The following is a 15,548-nucleotide window of genomic DNA, read 5'->3' as shown; positions in this document are numbered from 1 at the left end:
CGACGTCTTAAAATAGCTGGACTAATAACGAGATAGGTCTTAAGTGGCTAAAGCACTTTAATTAGCATATAACTAACCGATTAACTAGTCCCTATTATCTTTTAATCCTTGATGGCTACGAAAGTTACTACTTGGCCGACTTTGAGATATATTGCGAGGAGAATAATATTATTACGCTTTATATGCCGCCTTATTTATCTTATCTACTCTAGCCCCTTAATATTAGTTACTTTGGGCTACTTAAGAAGGCTTATAGTCGAGAAATAAAGTATTTAATTAGATACTCTATAACCTATATTTTAAAGACTAAATTCTTCCTAGCCTTCTACGCTGCATTTTAAGCTATTATAATAAAGAAAAATATTAAGGTAGCCTTTAAAGGGGCTAGGCTTGTTTCTTTTGACCTAGAAAGTGTGGTCTTAAAGCTTAATATATAGCTATGGACTCTAATGCCTACCGAGGAGGAGGCTAGCCCCTTTAACCCTTAGGTCTTAAAGACCCTAAAGACTATCCTTAAGGCCTAATCTTAGTTTAAATACCTTAAAAGAAGAATTAGAAGGCATAAAAGTAGCTCTCCTAAATTAATTCTAGAAGTATTAAAGTCTCTTTCTAAGGGAATAAAGGCGGTTATATATGAGATAGCATTAATAAGGGCTAAGATCTAAGACCTTTAATAGGTAAATAAGATATTAAGCTAGCGGCAGAGGGCAAAAAGGACCTACCTATAAAAAAGAGGGAAGATAACTCTAGATAAAGGAAGGCAAGTAATTAATTAGATGGATATTAGTATGTAGGTAGTGGCTAAATTATTGAGAAGTAGTGGTTAAGGAAGGTCGGCGCGACTAGGGGTTTAGCGCTATAGTATATACGGTAAGCCTAGTTATAATATAAGAATATATTAAGTAGTAATTAAGATATCTAGGGAAGAATATAGTAAGTAGTTTTAATTAATTAAATAGTTTATTATATTTTTATTATGATTTATATCTTATATCTTAGAGGTTAAGATTTTTAATCTATATACTTGTTTAATCTATATGCTTATTAAGTATGTTACTTAAAAGTTAGTTCTAGGACTAATATTATTTATACTCGGTCTAGGGTAAGACTAAGCTATCTTAGGTTTAGTCCCTAGGCTAAAGGGAGCGAGACTTGGTCCCCTCGGTCTAACTACTTAGTTATTATAATTCTACTAGGCTTCCCCGCCTAGCCTATGTCATAGCTGTGATACTACCTATTGGCACTAAACCCTAGCGATGGCGGGGGCTTATTTATATACGTTATAATATCTGGGGTTAGGTAAGGCATTTCTAGTAGAAACTCCTTAATATAATCTTCGTCTAATACCTCCCAGTGCTTATAGAATACCTCTATAATAGCCTCCCGTATCTTTAAGATAGCAGATAGGGTTATAGCGTATACTTCCCGTGCCGTATCTAATAGATACTTAGATCTCTATTGGGATTAAGCTATTGCCTTGAACTTTTCTACTGATAGATCTCCGAGGCGAGATATGTTATATATGTGCGTAAGTATAAATACCTTAGAATAGAAAATCAGGTGGGAACCGTCGGGGGTAGCTATCTCTTTAGCCGGTAGATTATTAGCATATAGGGCACCCACTTTAGCATTACAGTCAAAAAACACCCCGAACAGGTCCCGGTTAGGGTTAAAAGTGATGCGTCTTTGGGCTATCTATACTACGAGCTCCCAAATATTTTAAAACCCTACTAGTAAACTTGCTATTTTTCTACGCCCGACCTACCTAAACCTGGGTTTAGGTGTCCGTGCGCCCCCTCCCCTCCCTAAAGGCGGCTAATAGGCGGATAGGTACCCGTCCCTCTAAAATTAGACGGGCCCGTCCTTATTATTATATTCGGCATTGGCTCCTCCGTTATTAGACCTTCTATTTCCTCGTATTTAATGTATATAACTTGACTTATACCTAGTTTATATATCTATAAATTTAACTAGAAATATCTAAAACTTATGAGGCTTTAGGCGCCTTAAATTAGGAGCTTATTAAAATTATACTTTTATAGATTTAATATAAAGATAATTACTTACTTTATTCGCCGATAATTACCTCCCACCTAAGGGCGAATATGAATTATAGGATGCCTTATTCTAAGTGATTAATGATTAGGTAGCGATAAGGGGCTATATATTTATAACTAGAAGGTTAATTAAAAAGAAAATTAGTAGGTAAATAATTACGTATATGTGTGATCGTCGCTGTAATTATCTTATTATTTTAAGAGAGCGTAGGCGGAAAATAATAACTTAAATAATTAGTTGCGAATTCTTAGTATTAGGGAAAAAGTCTTAAGATAAGAGTCGCTGGGTTCTATAGCATTGTTCTAATAACCGGTTCTCATAGTATAACTATGAATTAAGTTAAGCTATGATTGCCTACCTAATACTTTAAATACTCTTTAAAGAAAACCTATCCTAATTGGCAAGCCTTATAAATACTAGTATTACTCTAAAAGAAATTAGAATATATATATATTAAAATATAGATATAATTGCAATATAGTAAGATATGTATAATTATATCGCAGATACTAGACGAGAAGTTTGCTAAGGATAAAATAGTATTAATATATTTACTAATTAATTATTTAAAGAAGGATACTAGAGCTAGTTCTAAACTAGTCCGGATAGTTAAGTTAAAGCTATTATATTTACTTACCCTGATTCCGTAGCCTACCTTTAATCCTACCTAGATATCTTTATATTAGAGTATACTTATAAAGTAAATAAATATAGAATATCGCTCTTTGATTTAATCGGGGTTAACTCCTATTAATGATCTTTTTATATTATATTTGCTTTCCTAAGTGGCGAATACGAATAGGATTATTATTAGGCTTTAGATTAGTTTAGATTACTATGTGAAAATCATAAGATTAGGTATCCTTTAGTCGTCTTAATAGATCGCTATATAGCCTATATAAATGCTAACGCTATATACTTTCTGGCATCTAATCCGCTTCTATGCCTTTAGTATGCTAATAAAGTAATTCTTTATTCTTATTAACCCCGGTTTATACGCTAATTCTAAGGGGGTAACTAGGGAATTAAAGCCTAGAAAGAGTTTTATAGCTACTAGCATTTAATTATTAAGTCATTAAACATAGAGATATTCTATAAATATATATTAAAGCTTAAGTAGAAGTATCTTCCTAACTATAGTGAAGAAGTAAGATATATTAAGATAAATTAGCTTAATTAATATAAAGAGAAGTTAGTAAAAGCTTAGGTTAATTAATATCTTTACTTTAATAATATTATTACTTTATAGGTTAAAGGCATCTATTAGCTACTTAAGAATTATCTACAAGTATTAATACTAGATCTATTTAAAGCTTAGAGGTTAATTAAATATATATTACTTAATTAACTTGCCGAGTTAAAGTCTAATTAAGCTAAATAATATATTTAGACGCCTATTAAACCCTCTAGGGTCTTGTATAGTGCTATAAGGGGTTGGGTATCTTATGAAGCTTTACGGAAGGTCAACTAATAGCAGAAGCTACTATTTAGTAAAGACCTTTTCCCCTCGCTGACCTATATAGGGTCTTTTATATAGTCTTAGGGCTTGCCTTGCGTTTATAAATTAGAGTATTTATTGGCTTAGGACTAGACTCTATAGCTCAAAGACTTCTACCCGTATTAATACCTATATCATAAAGATTCTCTATAACTACTCCTAGAACCTCGTCGGCGCATCGATCTAGTTATAGCTAGTTTATCTTTATTACTATTAAGCATTCGAAGAGAACTTAGTAATTTTAAAGTTATCGAAAACGTTAGAGCTATGAGAATGCCTCCTTTATATAGTAAATATTATATACTAGGTTATATAAGAACTTTAAAAGATTATCTATTAAGATATTTAGAACTAAGAGTATTACTAATTACTTTTTTGAAGCTATTAATAGCTTAACTATAATATTTACGGTAGATATTAGACCTCGTATTAAAGTAGCTACCTCTCCCTTTAATAATAATATTCAAGCGGATATAATAGTAGTCGGTTATTACCCCGGAAGAGTTTAAGTATAATGCGGCTTTGGAGCACTTACTATAATTAGCTATCGAATCGGAGCTAGCTATTTAAGAAGCTACTACTATCGAACTATCTGCGGAACTATTCTTTTAGCTACCTATAGAGCCTCTATCTCTATTATATATAATCTTTCCCTATAGGTAACTACCGCCTCTATTTTTTCAAAATATAGTTTTATCTCTGCCTCTTAGGTATAATAACCTATAGGTAATTCACTAAAGATATATTGCGTCTAGAGATACTTAGTATAAAGCCTAAGGGCGTAAGAAGTTTATAGGGAATTAATAATACTAAAAGGCAATAGGACTGCTCTTAAGATATTCTAAAGAAAGCTTTAAGTAGTATCTTAATTATAAGTAGATAGGGAAATACTATATTACCTCGATAGGCTTAAGAGAGTAGATTAAAGAAGAGATAATAGCTTACCTAGACTAGGATAAGGCAGAGATAGATCGTATTAAAGCCTAGGTAGCCTATGAGACGGAAAATAGGCGATTAATTACTAATAGAAGAGGCATAGGTAAGCTTTAGGATATAGCATAAGAAGATATTAATAAATAAGACGCCTTATATTCGGCCAGGGAGTAAGAAAAAAGTTATATTATAGTTCGGCTATAGTACTTCTTAAACCTATTAGGTATAATAAAATTTAATTCTACTAGGGGAAAAGTATAACTATATTTTAATAATTACTAAAGGGTATTACCTAAGAAGTTATATATAATGCGATGGAAGGTCTAATAATAGAGGAGCCGATGCCGAATATAGTAATAGGGACGGGCCCGTCTAATTTTAGAGGGATAGGTACCTGTCTGCCTATTAGCCGCCGGAAGAGGGCGCGGAAATGGATCCTTCGGAACTGACGTTCCTCGGGCATAAACCAATCCCTGATCTACCTCCTAGCCTGATACCTCTCCACCATCCTCGTCTGTAACAAACCACCCAACTCCAACAGGCTGCCTGCCCTTGTAATCTCCAGCACATTCACCTCCACAACAAGCCTCTTAGTAATCCAGTTCCTTAACTCAATACTGACCAAGCTGTCAATACCCAGATCCGCCATCGGCGTAAGCACATCAAAATCATCCTCAGACCTCAGCATGAAGCCAAACAGCGTCCGGCCCACATTCTGCGCAATGAAGCGCGTCGCCTCCTCTCCGCGCAGCACAGCCATGTTCACAGACGCAGCCTGCAAGAACCTCGTCAGCTCCTCGTCCGCCGGGTCCGCGCCCGCCGCCCCCGTCGTCGCCGCCGCCGACCAGCCCGCATCAGCCTCGAGGTTGCGGTAGACCAGCATGCGGGGGTCCTTGCGGAAGACGACGCGGTTGTTCGGCGCCAGGATCGGCAGCGTCGTGCGCAGGCCGAAGCCGACCTGCGAGTGCTGGACGAAGTGCGCAGGATCCGTCTGCGGCGTGGGGCCGGGGCGCATGAACATAAGCTCGGCGCAGTCGAGGAAGTCGCTCTCCTGGGAGACGTGGGATGCCGCAGCCTGGAGCTTCTCGAGCGCCTCCGGGTTGTCGGCGACCCAGCCGACGTCGCCCATGACGCCGATGTTGACGGTGGAGGCGGGCAGGCCGAGCGAGTGGCGGTAGCCGACGAAGGCGTCGATGAAGGCGTTGGAGGCGGAGTAGTTGGACTGGCCCCACTGTCCGAACATGCAGCCGAAGGAGCTGAAGAGGAAGAAGAATTCTAGCTTCTCGGAGAGGAGCGCCTTGTGCAGGTTCCATGCGCCCTCGACCTTGGGGCGGAAAGGCGCGTTCCACTCGTCGAAAGACATGTCCAGGAAGCTGTTATCCTGCAGGACCAAGGGCGCATGGAGCGCACCGGCGATCGGTCTGCCCGCGGCCTTGACGGCCCGCACGACGTCGTCGTAGTTGACGACGTCGCCTGACACTCTGGTGCTTGTGCAGTCCAGGGACTCCATCTCCTTGAAGAAGGCATCGTGTTCGGGCTTCTCAGCGGAGCGGGAGAGGAAGACAAAGTGGCGAGCGCCGCGCTCGGCAAGCCGGGTGCTGATGGATTTGCCGAGACCACCCAGACCTCCTGTGAGGAGGTAGGCGGCATCAGAGCGCGCGCGGAAGGGCTTGTGTGTGGCCTCGGATGACAGCTCGGTGTCGGCGCTGGCGGGCATGGAGATGACCATCTTGCCGATCTGCTGCGCCTTCTGCATCAGCCGGAAGGGGTCAGAGATCTGAGCTGCGTCAAAGATCTTCATGGGCAGAATGGGCTTGATACGGCCCTCCTTGGCTTGCTTCATCATGCGGTCCATGAGCCTGTGATATTGTGTTAGCAGCCTGACATGTTAAGACTAGGAATATCTCTCTTCTAACTCACCTAGCAATGGTATCTGGTCGCTGGTTCCTCATGGCACCCAAGTCAAAGCCGATGAAGGACCTGTTAGTCTCAAACGGCTCCATGGCAAGCTTGGCCTGCCCGATAAAGTCACGACGACCGATCTCGACAAAGGCGCCACCTTCAGCAACACACTTCCACGAAGCATGCAGCAGCTCACCCGACAGCGAGTTGAGAACCACATCGACACCGCGATTGTCCGTCATGGCCATCAGACCAGGCAAGAAGCTCGTGTCACGCGAGTTGAAGATGTGATCACGCGGAATGCCGCAGTGCTCCATGAGGTACTGCACCTTCTCGTCGCTGCCGACCGTGCAGTAGACCTCGCAGCCCACCATATTACACAGCTGAATCGCAGCGAGACCGACACCGCCAGCGGCCGCATGAATCAGGACCGTCATGCCCTTGGCTAGCTGAGCTGCGTCTAGCAAGCAGTACGACGCCGTGGCGTAGACGAGAGGCATGGTGGCGCCCTCTTCAAACGACATGTCGTCTGGCAATGTCGCACAGAGCTGCTCCAAGACATTGAGCGATGTGGAGAACGTGCCGCTCTCGCAGACGGCAACGCGGTCTCCGATGCGGTGCTTGGTGACGTCGCGGCCAACTGCTGTGACGACACCACTGCAGTCGTAGCCCATGCCGCGGGCGATCTTGACTGGCTCGGCGATGATGCCGATGGCGACCAGGACGTCCTTGAAGTTGAGGCCAACGGCGCGGACCTCGACACGCACCTCATCGGGAGCAAGCTCCTCGACGGGCAGGCGTTTCCAGTACAAAGCGTCGAGCAGACCTGGCCGCCAAGTGTCGAGCTTGAGGTATGTCTTTTGCTCCGGAGCAGAAACGGCTGTCTCAGTGCCGCTGCTGGGCGCGGGCTTCTTGAGCTCGGCGTCCATGTCGAGATAATGGTAGCGTCCCGCAAGAGTGGTTCCTGCTGAGTGTACCCACTCGGCCTCGCAAGTCGTGTCGATATCCGACTCCATGGCGTTCCTATCGCGGCGGCGGAACTCGCCCATCACACGCGCCACAGTCGGTGCATCGATCTTGAGGGAGCTGTCCTCCGTCTGACCACCCATCTCGAGAGTGGCAAAGTCCATACCGAGCTCGAGACGCAGGACTCTGGCCACGCCAATGACGGGCGCGTAGCGAGGGTCGGTGCAGCCGGCCTGGCTGGCACCCGTGACCCAGAGGAGGCCACATCGGCGCCCCTTGGCATGAGCGAGGAAAGCCTGGAAGCCGTGAAGGTCTGACTCGCTCAGGTCATGGAAGAAGGGCTTGTCGACGTCAAGCAGGGCGACAACGTCCTCGTCCATCCCAAGATCAAGAACCGCTTGTCCGAAAGGATGAACGACGACGGGATAGCCGGCACCCTGTAGCTGCTCGGACACGGCACGTACCTTCGGCTCAGACGACTCGCTGACCTGGCCAGGGGTAAGCAGCGTTACTCTCGGTCGCTTCGCATCCATCTCTTTGGGCGTCGTGACGATGTTGAGGCACAGACGACCATCGAAGAAGACAGTCTCAGCGCCGCAGAACCCAGCACTCGTGAGCTCCTTGTCCCACCGCTGTTCGTCCATGTACGGCTCATCTGGGCGGCCATCCTCGGCGCCGAGCCACCATCCCGGCAAGACGCCCATGATCATGTTGGGCCACTTGCTGACGGGAGACAGCTCTTGCAGGAAGAGCCGCCCACGAGGATGGCAAAGCTTGCGGACGTTCTTCAGCGTGTCGAGGATACGCTCTGTGGCGTGGAGGACGTTCGTGGCAATGATAAGATCATAGCTCTCCAGGTCGTTCTCGAAACCCTGCCCGGCCGGGTCCTGCGAGATGTCCAGCACGCGGTACTCGAGGCCCGGGAACTCCCGGAAACGCTCTTGCGCGGGTGGGAAAAATCCCGGCGAGATGTCGGTGTAGGTGTAGGAGAGATACATGCGCTCGCCATAGGCAGACTGCAGAAGTGGCAGAACCTTGGCCGTGGTGCCGCCCGTGCCGGCGCCGATCTCGAGCACTCGCAGGTTGGGCTTCTTGTGCGCGACAAGGTCAAAGAAGCTGCCCATCTCTGTGAGCTGCATGCCGTCGTAAACGTCGTGCAGCAGCTTGTTGTCCATCAGGATGTCGAGACCGTCGGTGGTGCCGTTCATGAGGCCCTCGATGTCCTTGACAATTCGACCAATCGCTTCAGCAGCCGCGCGTGTTTGACAGTCCATGAGCTGGACATATGTCTTGTCCATCACCTTGTTGCGGTAAGCGCTGTCGTTGCGAAGGATGTCCTTCTCTGAAGCATCGAACAGGGCCTCGAGTTGCGTCTCCGCGGCGAAGTTTGCCGTCCATTTCTGGAAGAGCGCCATGAAATCCTGAGCGGGTTTCATGTTTCGCGTACGCTCGGCCACCTCGATGGAGGTCAGCGCAAGGTACTGGTCAAGCAAGTGGAAGTCTTGGTCGGGCGGCAGATCGGGAGAGAACAGCATGTCGACATTGGCGAAGTTGATGTCAGGCTTCCATTCGAGGTGGACGGCGCCGTGGCGGAATCTGGCGCCGAGATTGCTTGAAGCATCGGCCTCAGTGGTGTTGTCCACCACGGTCAAGCGGAAGCCCTTGGCTTGAATGGCAATCTGTCCGTCACAGACGGCTGTCAGGTCACCGGTGTAGGCATTCCTCCTGCGCTCGGTAGCCTTCACGCGAATGGACATGTCTTTGATGGCAGACGGTCGGCAGTAGAGCTCGTCAATGTAAGTGGGCACAGCCATGGAGCCGAGATTCCTCGTCAGGCCGCCGCACAAGGCAAGCACGAGAGCCTGGGCCATGCAGTTCAGGGCGCCGGGATGAATCGGATAGTACGACTCGGCATCACGAACGTCGTTGGTGATGTTTGCCACAATCTCTGACGTCGACGGATCGGCCGTGATGTTGGCGAGGCTTTGGAAGCGCGGACCGTAGTCCAAACCCGAAGCGCGGAACTTGCGGTACCATCCCTTTTCAGAGACGGCCCTCTGCAGCGGTGACACGTCTGGCGCCGCGCCTGGCTGGAAGTCGGAGCCACCACGAACCTGACCGAAGATGTGCTTGATCCATGACCCGGCACCACCATCCGCGGCTTTCCGGAAGCTGGAGATGGTGAAGTTGTACCACGGGCTGTCAAGCGAATTTGTGAGTGCCACCCTTTCAAGCTGCGTCACGACCTCAATCTTAGAGTCGTGCTCCAATGCCAAAGCCACCTTGATATGGACGCGTTGGACCGAAAAGTCGTCCGCGCCCGTCAGCTGGCGAATCGCCTCGCCTGCCATGGCGATGTAGCCGACACCCGGAAGGACAACGTCGCCAAAGACCTCGTGGTCCCTGATCCATGGCACGCTCTCTAGGCGCAGGATGTTGCGCCAGGCCGGGCTGTGGTCGGTGCTCTCGATGATGCGGGAGCCGAGCAGCTCATGGTGGCGGAACTTCCGAGACCGGTAGTCCTTTGAGAGACGGCTCTCAGCCCAGAGTGACTCCTCGTAGTGCCACGGGTACAGGGGAAGGTCCGTGAGGAAGTCACCCTTGTCAACGATGGCGGAAAGATCGAGCGGCACGTGGAGGCTCCACAACTCGCCCATGGCCTGGAGGTAAGCCCTGCTACCGTCTTCGCCACGCTTCATGACGTTGACGTAGTCGGCCTGCGCACTCGCGGCTTGGAGAATCTGCCGGATAGGACCGGCAAGTGTCGAGTGCGGGCCGACTTCGACGAACGTCTTGGGCGACTTGGATGACGAGAGGACGCTGTTGACAGCCGTAGAGAAGCGGACGCGAGAAACAAGGTTGTCAATCCAGTACTGGGGTCCAAGATCCTCAGCGTTGCTGATGACTTCGCCCGTGACACTGGAGTGGAAAGGGACTGAGGGCGGCTGGGGCTCGATGCCCTGAGCCTTGAGAGAAGCCAGGTAGTGCGGCGCGCCGATGCGCATGTGGTGAGAATGATAGGCGCGATCGACCTTCAGCTCGCGGACAAGGACGCTCGGGTGTGCCTCGTTGATCCGGCTCATGACAATGTCGAGTGCGCTCTTGTCACCGGTGAGCGTGGTGCTGTCAGGGCTGTTCTCACAGCCGACCACGACACCCTTGGTGAGGTATGGCATTACCTGCTCTGACCCCAGGCCAATAGCAGCCATGCCGCCTTGGGTACCTTCAGCCACAAGTGCCTTCTCCACCCACGGCATCGCCTTGCCACGGTAGTAGGCAGCGAGGATGGCCTCGCGGGCGGTCAACGCGCCGCTGGCATACGCGCCGGCGATCTCACCGCTTGAATGGCCGACGACAGCGTCCGGCGTGAGGCCACTCTGGCGCAGCAGGTCCACCAGGGCGATCTGCAGTGCCGTGGTGCACGGCTGCGCGAACTCTGCCTGGGACAGACGGCTGGTCTTCTTGCCACGCACAAGTTCCTCCATCAGCGACCAAGTCGGCCCGTCATCTCCGAGCGCGGATAGGTATCCGTCCAGCTCTTTGATGCTCTCCCCGAAGCTCGGGTAGAGTTGGACGAGTTCCTTGCCCATCTGAGCCCACTGGGCACCCTGGCCGCTGAAAACAAAGACAAGCTTCGGCGGCTCACGAGGGGCGGAAGTCCGGGTTGAGAACTTGGCGCTCCAGTCGTCCACGCCATCGGCAACGGAAAAGGCGCGATGGTCGAAGGCATCGCGCTTCATGGCGAGTGAGTAGGCCACGTTGGTGAGTCGGTTCGGGTGAGCGACGTGGTATGCCTGCTGGTTCTCAATGATCTTCTTGAGTGCGTCCGCATGCTTTGCTGAGAACAGGAGCAGAGCGGGCTTCCAAGAGACTGTGGTCTTCTCGGCTGCGGATTCCTGGGCCATACCGGCGCCGAAAGAGTCCGCCGAGGCAAGAACAGCATGGGCATTGGATCCACCGACACCAAAGCTATTGATGCCAACGACTTCGTCGCGGTCTTTGGGCCACGGGGTAGACTCGAGCGGCACTGTGAGCTTGCGTGACTTGAATGGGACTATCGAATAAATTAGTCAATGTTCAATTTAGCAGGAGTGCTAGATCATCCAAGACGTACTGCTGGGATTCGGGGTCTTGAAGTTGAGATTGGCTGGGATGATCTTGTGCTCGAGGGCCAGCGTCATTTTGATGAGACTGGACATCGCTGAGGCACCCCCGCCGTGTCCAAGATTGGTTTTCACCTGCAATGAATCATCAGTACTCTGGAAACTCAGGTTGATGAGGAAAACGGTCCCAGAAACTCACCGATCCAATGTAGATCCCATGATCGCCAAAGACATTCGTGATGGCCTGAACCTCAATAGGATCGCCGACAGGTGTGCCAGTTCCGTGGCACTCCACCATGGCCGTCCTAGAAAAGTCGGTGATACCAGCCAGCTCGTGGGAGCGGCGCATCAGGGCCTCATGAGCGGCGGCCACGGGCGCCGACATCGTTGCAGCCCGTCCACCGGAGTTGAAGCATGTAGACCGGATCACGGACCGGACGGGTCGCCGTCGCGGATGGCATCGCTCAGCTTCTTGATATAGACAGCCGAGACTGCCTCGCCACGGGCATAGCCGTCGGCGTCGGCGTCAAACGTGTGGCAGTAGCCGCTCGGCGAGGCAACGCCCAGCTCCTGCATGGTGGCTGTCATGCGCGGGGAAAGGATGAGATTGCAGCCTCCAACAATAGCGCCTTCGCACTCTCCGGCGATGATAGCAGTGCATGCGTCGTGGAGCGCGATCATGGAGCTGGAACACGCGCTGCGGATGACGGTACTGTAAAGAATGTCAGCCAGTTTGGCAACCAACGATCCAGAGCCCTGAATCAGAATGTTGTCTGGCTTAACATCACGATGTGTGATGCGATTGGCGTGTATGTAGGTCAATGCACTACTGACATGGGTCAAGACGATAGGAATAGACTTTTGGTCAAGCTCCTTTGGTGATAGGCTCTGGGGAATGTACTCCATGATGAGCCATGGGGGATTCTTGTCATCTTCAGCCATGACCAGCTCAACAGCCTTGACAATGTGTGGCTGGGGACAACAGGATCAGACTTGAGTGACTCAACCTGGGCAGGTTGCTCACATGGTCTAGTTTGACAACATTGTCAAACTCCCTCCTCAAGTCCTCCCAGCGGCTTCTCACCTTGCCGAAATCATCACTGGCCTTAAAGTACGGTTCCTTGGCACCAAAGACTGAACCCGATTTCCGTTCTTTGACACGCATCACAGAAGCAGTCATACCTCTGGCTTCGACGCCTCCCTCATTCACATACACGGTGTTGTTTTTCCCATAACGGATGTTTGAGGTGACGGTCTCAGGCTGGCTGTTTAGTGGAGGAAAATACCTTGGTACAGCAGCAACGACTTCCTTGCTCCAGTTCAGTGCCTTTTTATTGTATCTTCTTTCTTCAGCAGCCGTCAGCTGTGGGCGCCATGCTCGGAAGCTAACAGCCCCAAGATCAAAGGTGACCATGCGGGATATTTCTATCGACTTTCCTCGCACAAGAGAGACTTGACGACCGTCATATACGAGGCGGATAGTGCTCGTGGCGGATAAGACGGTGAGCCTGGGTAGGCGAGTTTTTGGGTCCGTGTCAATGCGAAAATGCCGTCTACTGATGCCCGTCTGGTTGTCCTTGGCAAGCTGGACGTCACAGACGTCAGAGTCTGGGGATGAGCCCATCACCCAGCCTTCCGGGGAGAAGAGATGCTCTCCAAATGTCAGGTAGAGTATGTCGCCAATACATTCTTCTTTGGGCTTCTCTCCTTTCCAGCGCGTGCCATTTTTGGGGGGGATGAAGTGGTATCTCTTGTTTTCTCAGAGGGAGATAATGTCGTCGACGCCAGTAAAGTACCCAAGAAACAAGACGACGTTTGCGAGATCGGGAGTCTGGGTTCCGTCCATGGCGACAGCAGGATTTCAATGGTGCAAGACGGGAGGAAATCGTCCATCTAAATATGACGCCAGTTGAAAGCTTCAGCTCGAGTTCGCCCAAGTTCACAAAAAGACGAGCGGGGATATGGCCAATTAGAAGTGATGCTGACGCGCCGCTTTCTGTCATGACGGTTTAGCGCCGGGTCTCCTACTGCTCCGCAACTTGCGTTTCGACACACCGGCCTGCGTTGTGACTCTGCTCCTAGACCTCGTTCGAGCCGATACTGGATCATTCGGTAAAGATTGTGTGGTGTCGAGCTTGATCGGGCGGGGTGCTGGTGCTCTCTTGTTCAATCGGCGTTTCTTTCGTTCCGCTTCGTCCTTCCATCGTTCCATCAATTGGTATTCTTGTAGCTTGGACAGAGGTTCAAGCAACTCTTCTTCAGTCTTCCAGTAGTCTTGTGAGTCAATGGAGAGTTGAAGACGGGTTATCTCTTGGGTAGACGAGCCGAGATTTCGTAGGATGTCGTGGTAAAAGCCAATCATGTCCTGCCAACCCTCTGCTGTTGTGGGAGTGGCAGCACCTCGTGTGGACTGTTCGAGAGCCGTGCTGCAAAGCTTTTCAATCACTGCATCCTTGTAGTGTCTAGCTTCACGCTCCCAGTAGTCAGGCTCGTCGACGCGCGATCGATATCGTTCAAGTTGCTGGGGACGGAAATGCTTGTGTAATTGCTCGCAGGAATACTCATGGTTCTCCTCAAGCTCGTCGTCCCCGAATTTGGGTTCGGGAGTCGCTTCGTCTCGTTCTTTGACCACTTCTTCGAGGCCCTGGGTAAGATATATAGCAAAGTGTTGGTTGGGAAGTTCCTGGTGAAGGGGGGATTTTTCGGCCGAGGTGGGTGACGAGTTCATCGCGACGGTATTCCAGATACCCCTGGCGGTAACTCTCTAGTACCATAAGCCCTTCATCGAGGTCTGAATCGATTTCGTCGCGTTGTGGTGCTCTCAGGGTCCGCAATGTGTCGATGTAGGAGCAAGACGTGCACGCTGCTGGTGACGCGAGACGTTCTCGGCGCTACATTGTTGTTATTTTATCGCAGCTTGGTGCCACATTTCAGCAGCGCACAGCCACTGACACCGGCCACGGCTATTGTCAGGTCCTGCGGTCTCCGGCGGTGCAAAGGAGAAGCTAATAACGAGGCTCATAGTAAAGTCTATTTTTGACGGCGATAGTAGTGTCGTTGGGCCTTTCGCAAGGGTCTACAGCAATTACGGGTGGCATCTTCCTTCGTCAACCAGAAGCGCAATAAGCTCTTAACGCGCCCTCATTGATTCTGCCAGTGCCCCAGGTAGTGATCTAGCAGTGGGTGGGTATGCCACGCTCACCGACGACACCACTCGTAAGCGCAACGCATGCCATCGTTTCAGCGCAACCAGGGCCGTTGATTCAATGCAAATAACCCAGGTCGCTTGATGCTAATTCAAAGGATTCTAGGTCTTCCATTTAGCGCTGTGGACTGTGGACTTCCTCCACCGCTGGTGGTGCACGTATAACTTGCGATCCCTGTCGCAAATTTCAGTCTCGTTCTTCGTTTCCGGTGTAACAAATACCTTCATAGTACAAGCACTGCCGTAATTACACTTCTAGCCTCTAAAGATGTCGCATCAAGACCTATTGTCTCTACTTGATATAAAGGAGAAACGCTCTGGCCTGCTCAGAGGAGCCGAGTCTTCCTTTCTGTCATCAATCATCATGTTCATGACTTCGACTCCAATATGGAAGTGTCACAGTGGGTAGAAACCTCTTACAGATACCACTCAACCCATATTTCAGAAGTATTAAAGTGGTTTCCTGCTGATGAGAAAACAATGGAGGGCTTGTAGAAGAACCGCGATCTCATCCTCAGCCTTGCGCCTTTGGAGACTATCTGGAAACTTCACAGACTTGACCTTGAGTATAAGGAATTTAAGTCACTCTTTCACACAGAAAATGGAGGGAGAGCATCACAGTTCACTAGGTTGGAACTACACATGTAATGGAAGAGGTGCCTGTCTCTCAGCCCAGCCTGTCTTTCGCAAAAGTAGTAGGTCACTTTAAATAGCCCTAGAAAACTTAGCCATATCAGCGGGAGTCAACACCAAGGCCCGAGTGGAGATGTATGGCCATGAACAAGGCCTTCTTGCCGCGCAGCAAACACATATGTCTCATGGAAACGGCCTCGTGGCAAAGGCCTAGCTCTACCTAACCCCGAAGCAGCCATTGTATCTTGGA

The 15,548-nt window shown here is 49.4% G+C and overlaps 3 protein-coding genes across 3 annotated transcripts; all 3 read right to left on the bottom strand.

Moving 5' to 3' along the window:
- Window positions 1–4,967: 4,967 nt before the first annotated feature.
- On the bottom strand, window positions 4,968–11,845 carry LRP88_02253 (uncharacterized protein; the record flags this gene model as incomplete). Its single annotated transcript, XM_083238920.1, has 4 exons — window positions 4,968–6,348; window positions 6,410–11,411; window positions 11,472–11,595; window positions 11,660–11,845. The coding sequence occupies 4 exons, from the start codon at window positions 11,843–11,845 to the stop codon at window positions 4,968–4,970; spliced, it is 6,693 nt and encodes a 2,230-aa protein (XP_083105515.1).
- Window positions 11,846–11,886: 41 nt separating this feature from the next.
- LRP88_02252 (uncharacterized protein) lies at window positions 11,887–12,625 on the bottom strand (the record flags this gene model as incomplete). The annotated part of the gene is made up of 2 exons (XM_083238919.1): window positions 11,887–12,432; window positions 12,485–12,625. The coding sequence occupies 2 exons, from the start codon at window positions 12,623–12,625 to the stop codon at window positions 11,887–11,889; spliced, it is 687 nt and encodes a 228-aa protein (XP_083105514.1).
- An 834-nt stretch (window positions 12,626–13,459) lies between these two features.
- On the bottom strand, window positions 13,460–14,188 carry LRP88_02251 (uncharacterized protein; the record flags this gene model as incomplete). Its single annotated transcript, XM_083238918.1, has 1 exon — window positions 13,460–14,188. The coding sequence occupies one exon, from the start codon at window positions 14,186–14,188 to the stop codon at window positions 13,460–13,462; it is 729 nt and encodes a 242-aa protein (XP_083105513.1).
- Between the last annotated feature and the right edge of the window lie 1,360 nt (window positions 14,189–15,548).

Source organism: Fusarium phalaenopsidis (assembly GCF_050370095.1).
Source record: "Fusarium phalaenopsidis strain FUZ10S chromosome Unknown contig_32284, whole genome shotgun sequence".
NCBI lineage: Eukaryota > Fungi > Ascomycota > Sordariomycetes > Hypocreales > Nectriaceae > Fusarium > Fusarium phalaenopsidis.
Note: the sequence above shows the minus strand (reverse complement) of the source record. Positions and strands in the feature narration are given on the sequence as shown.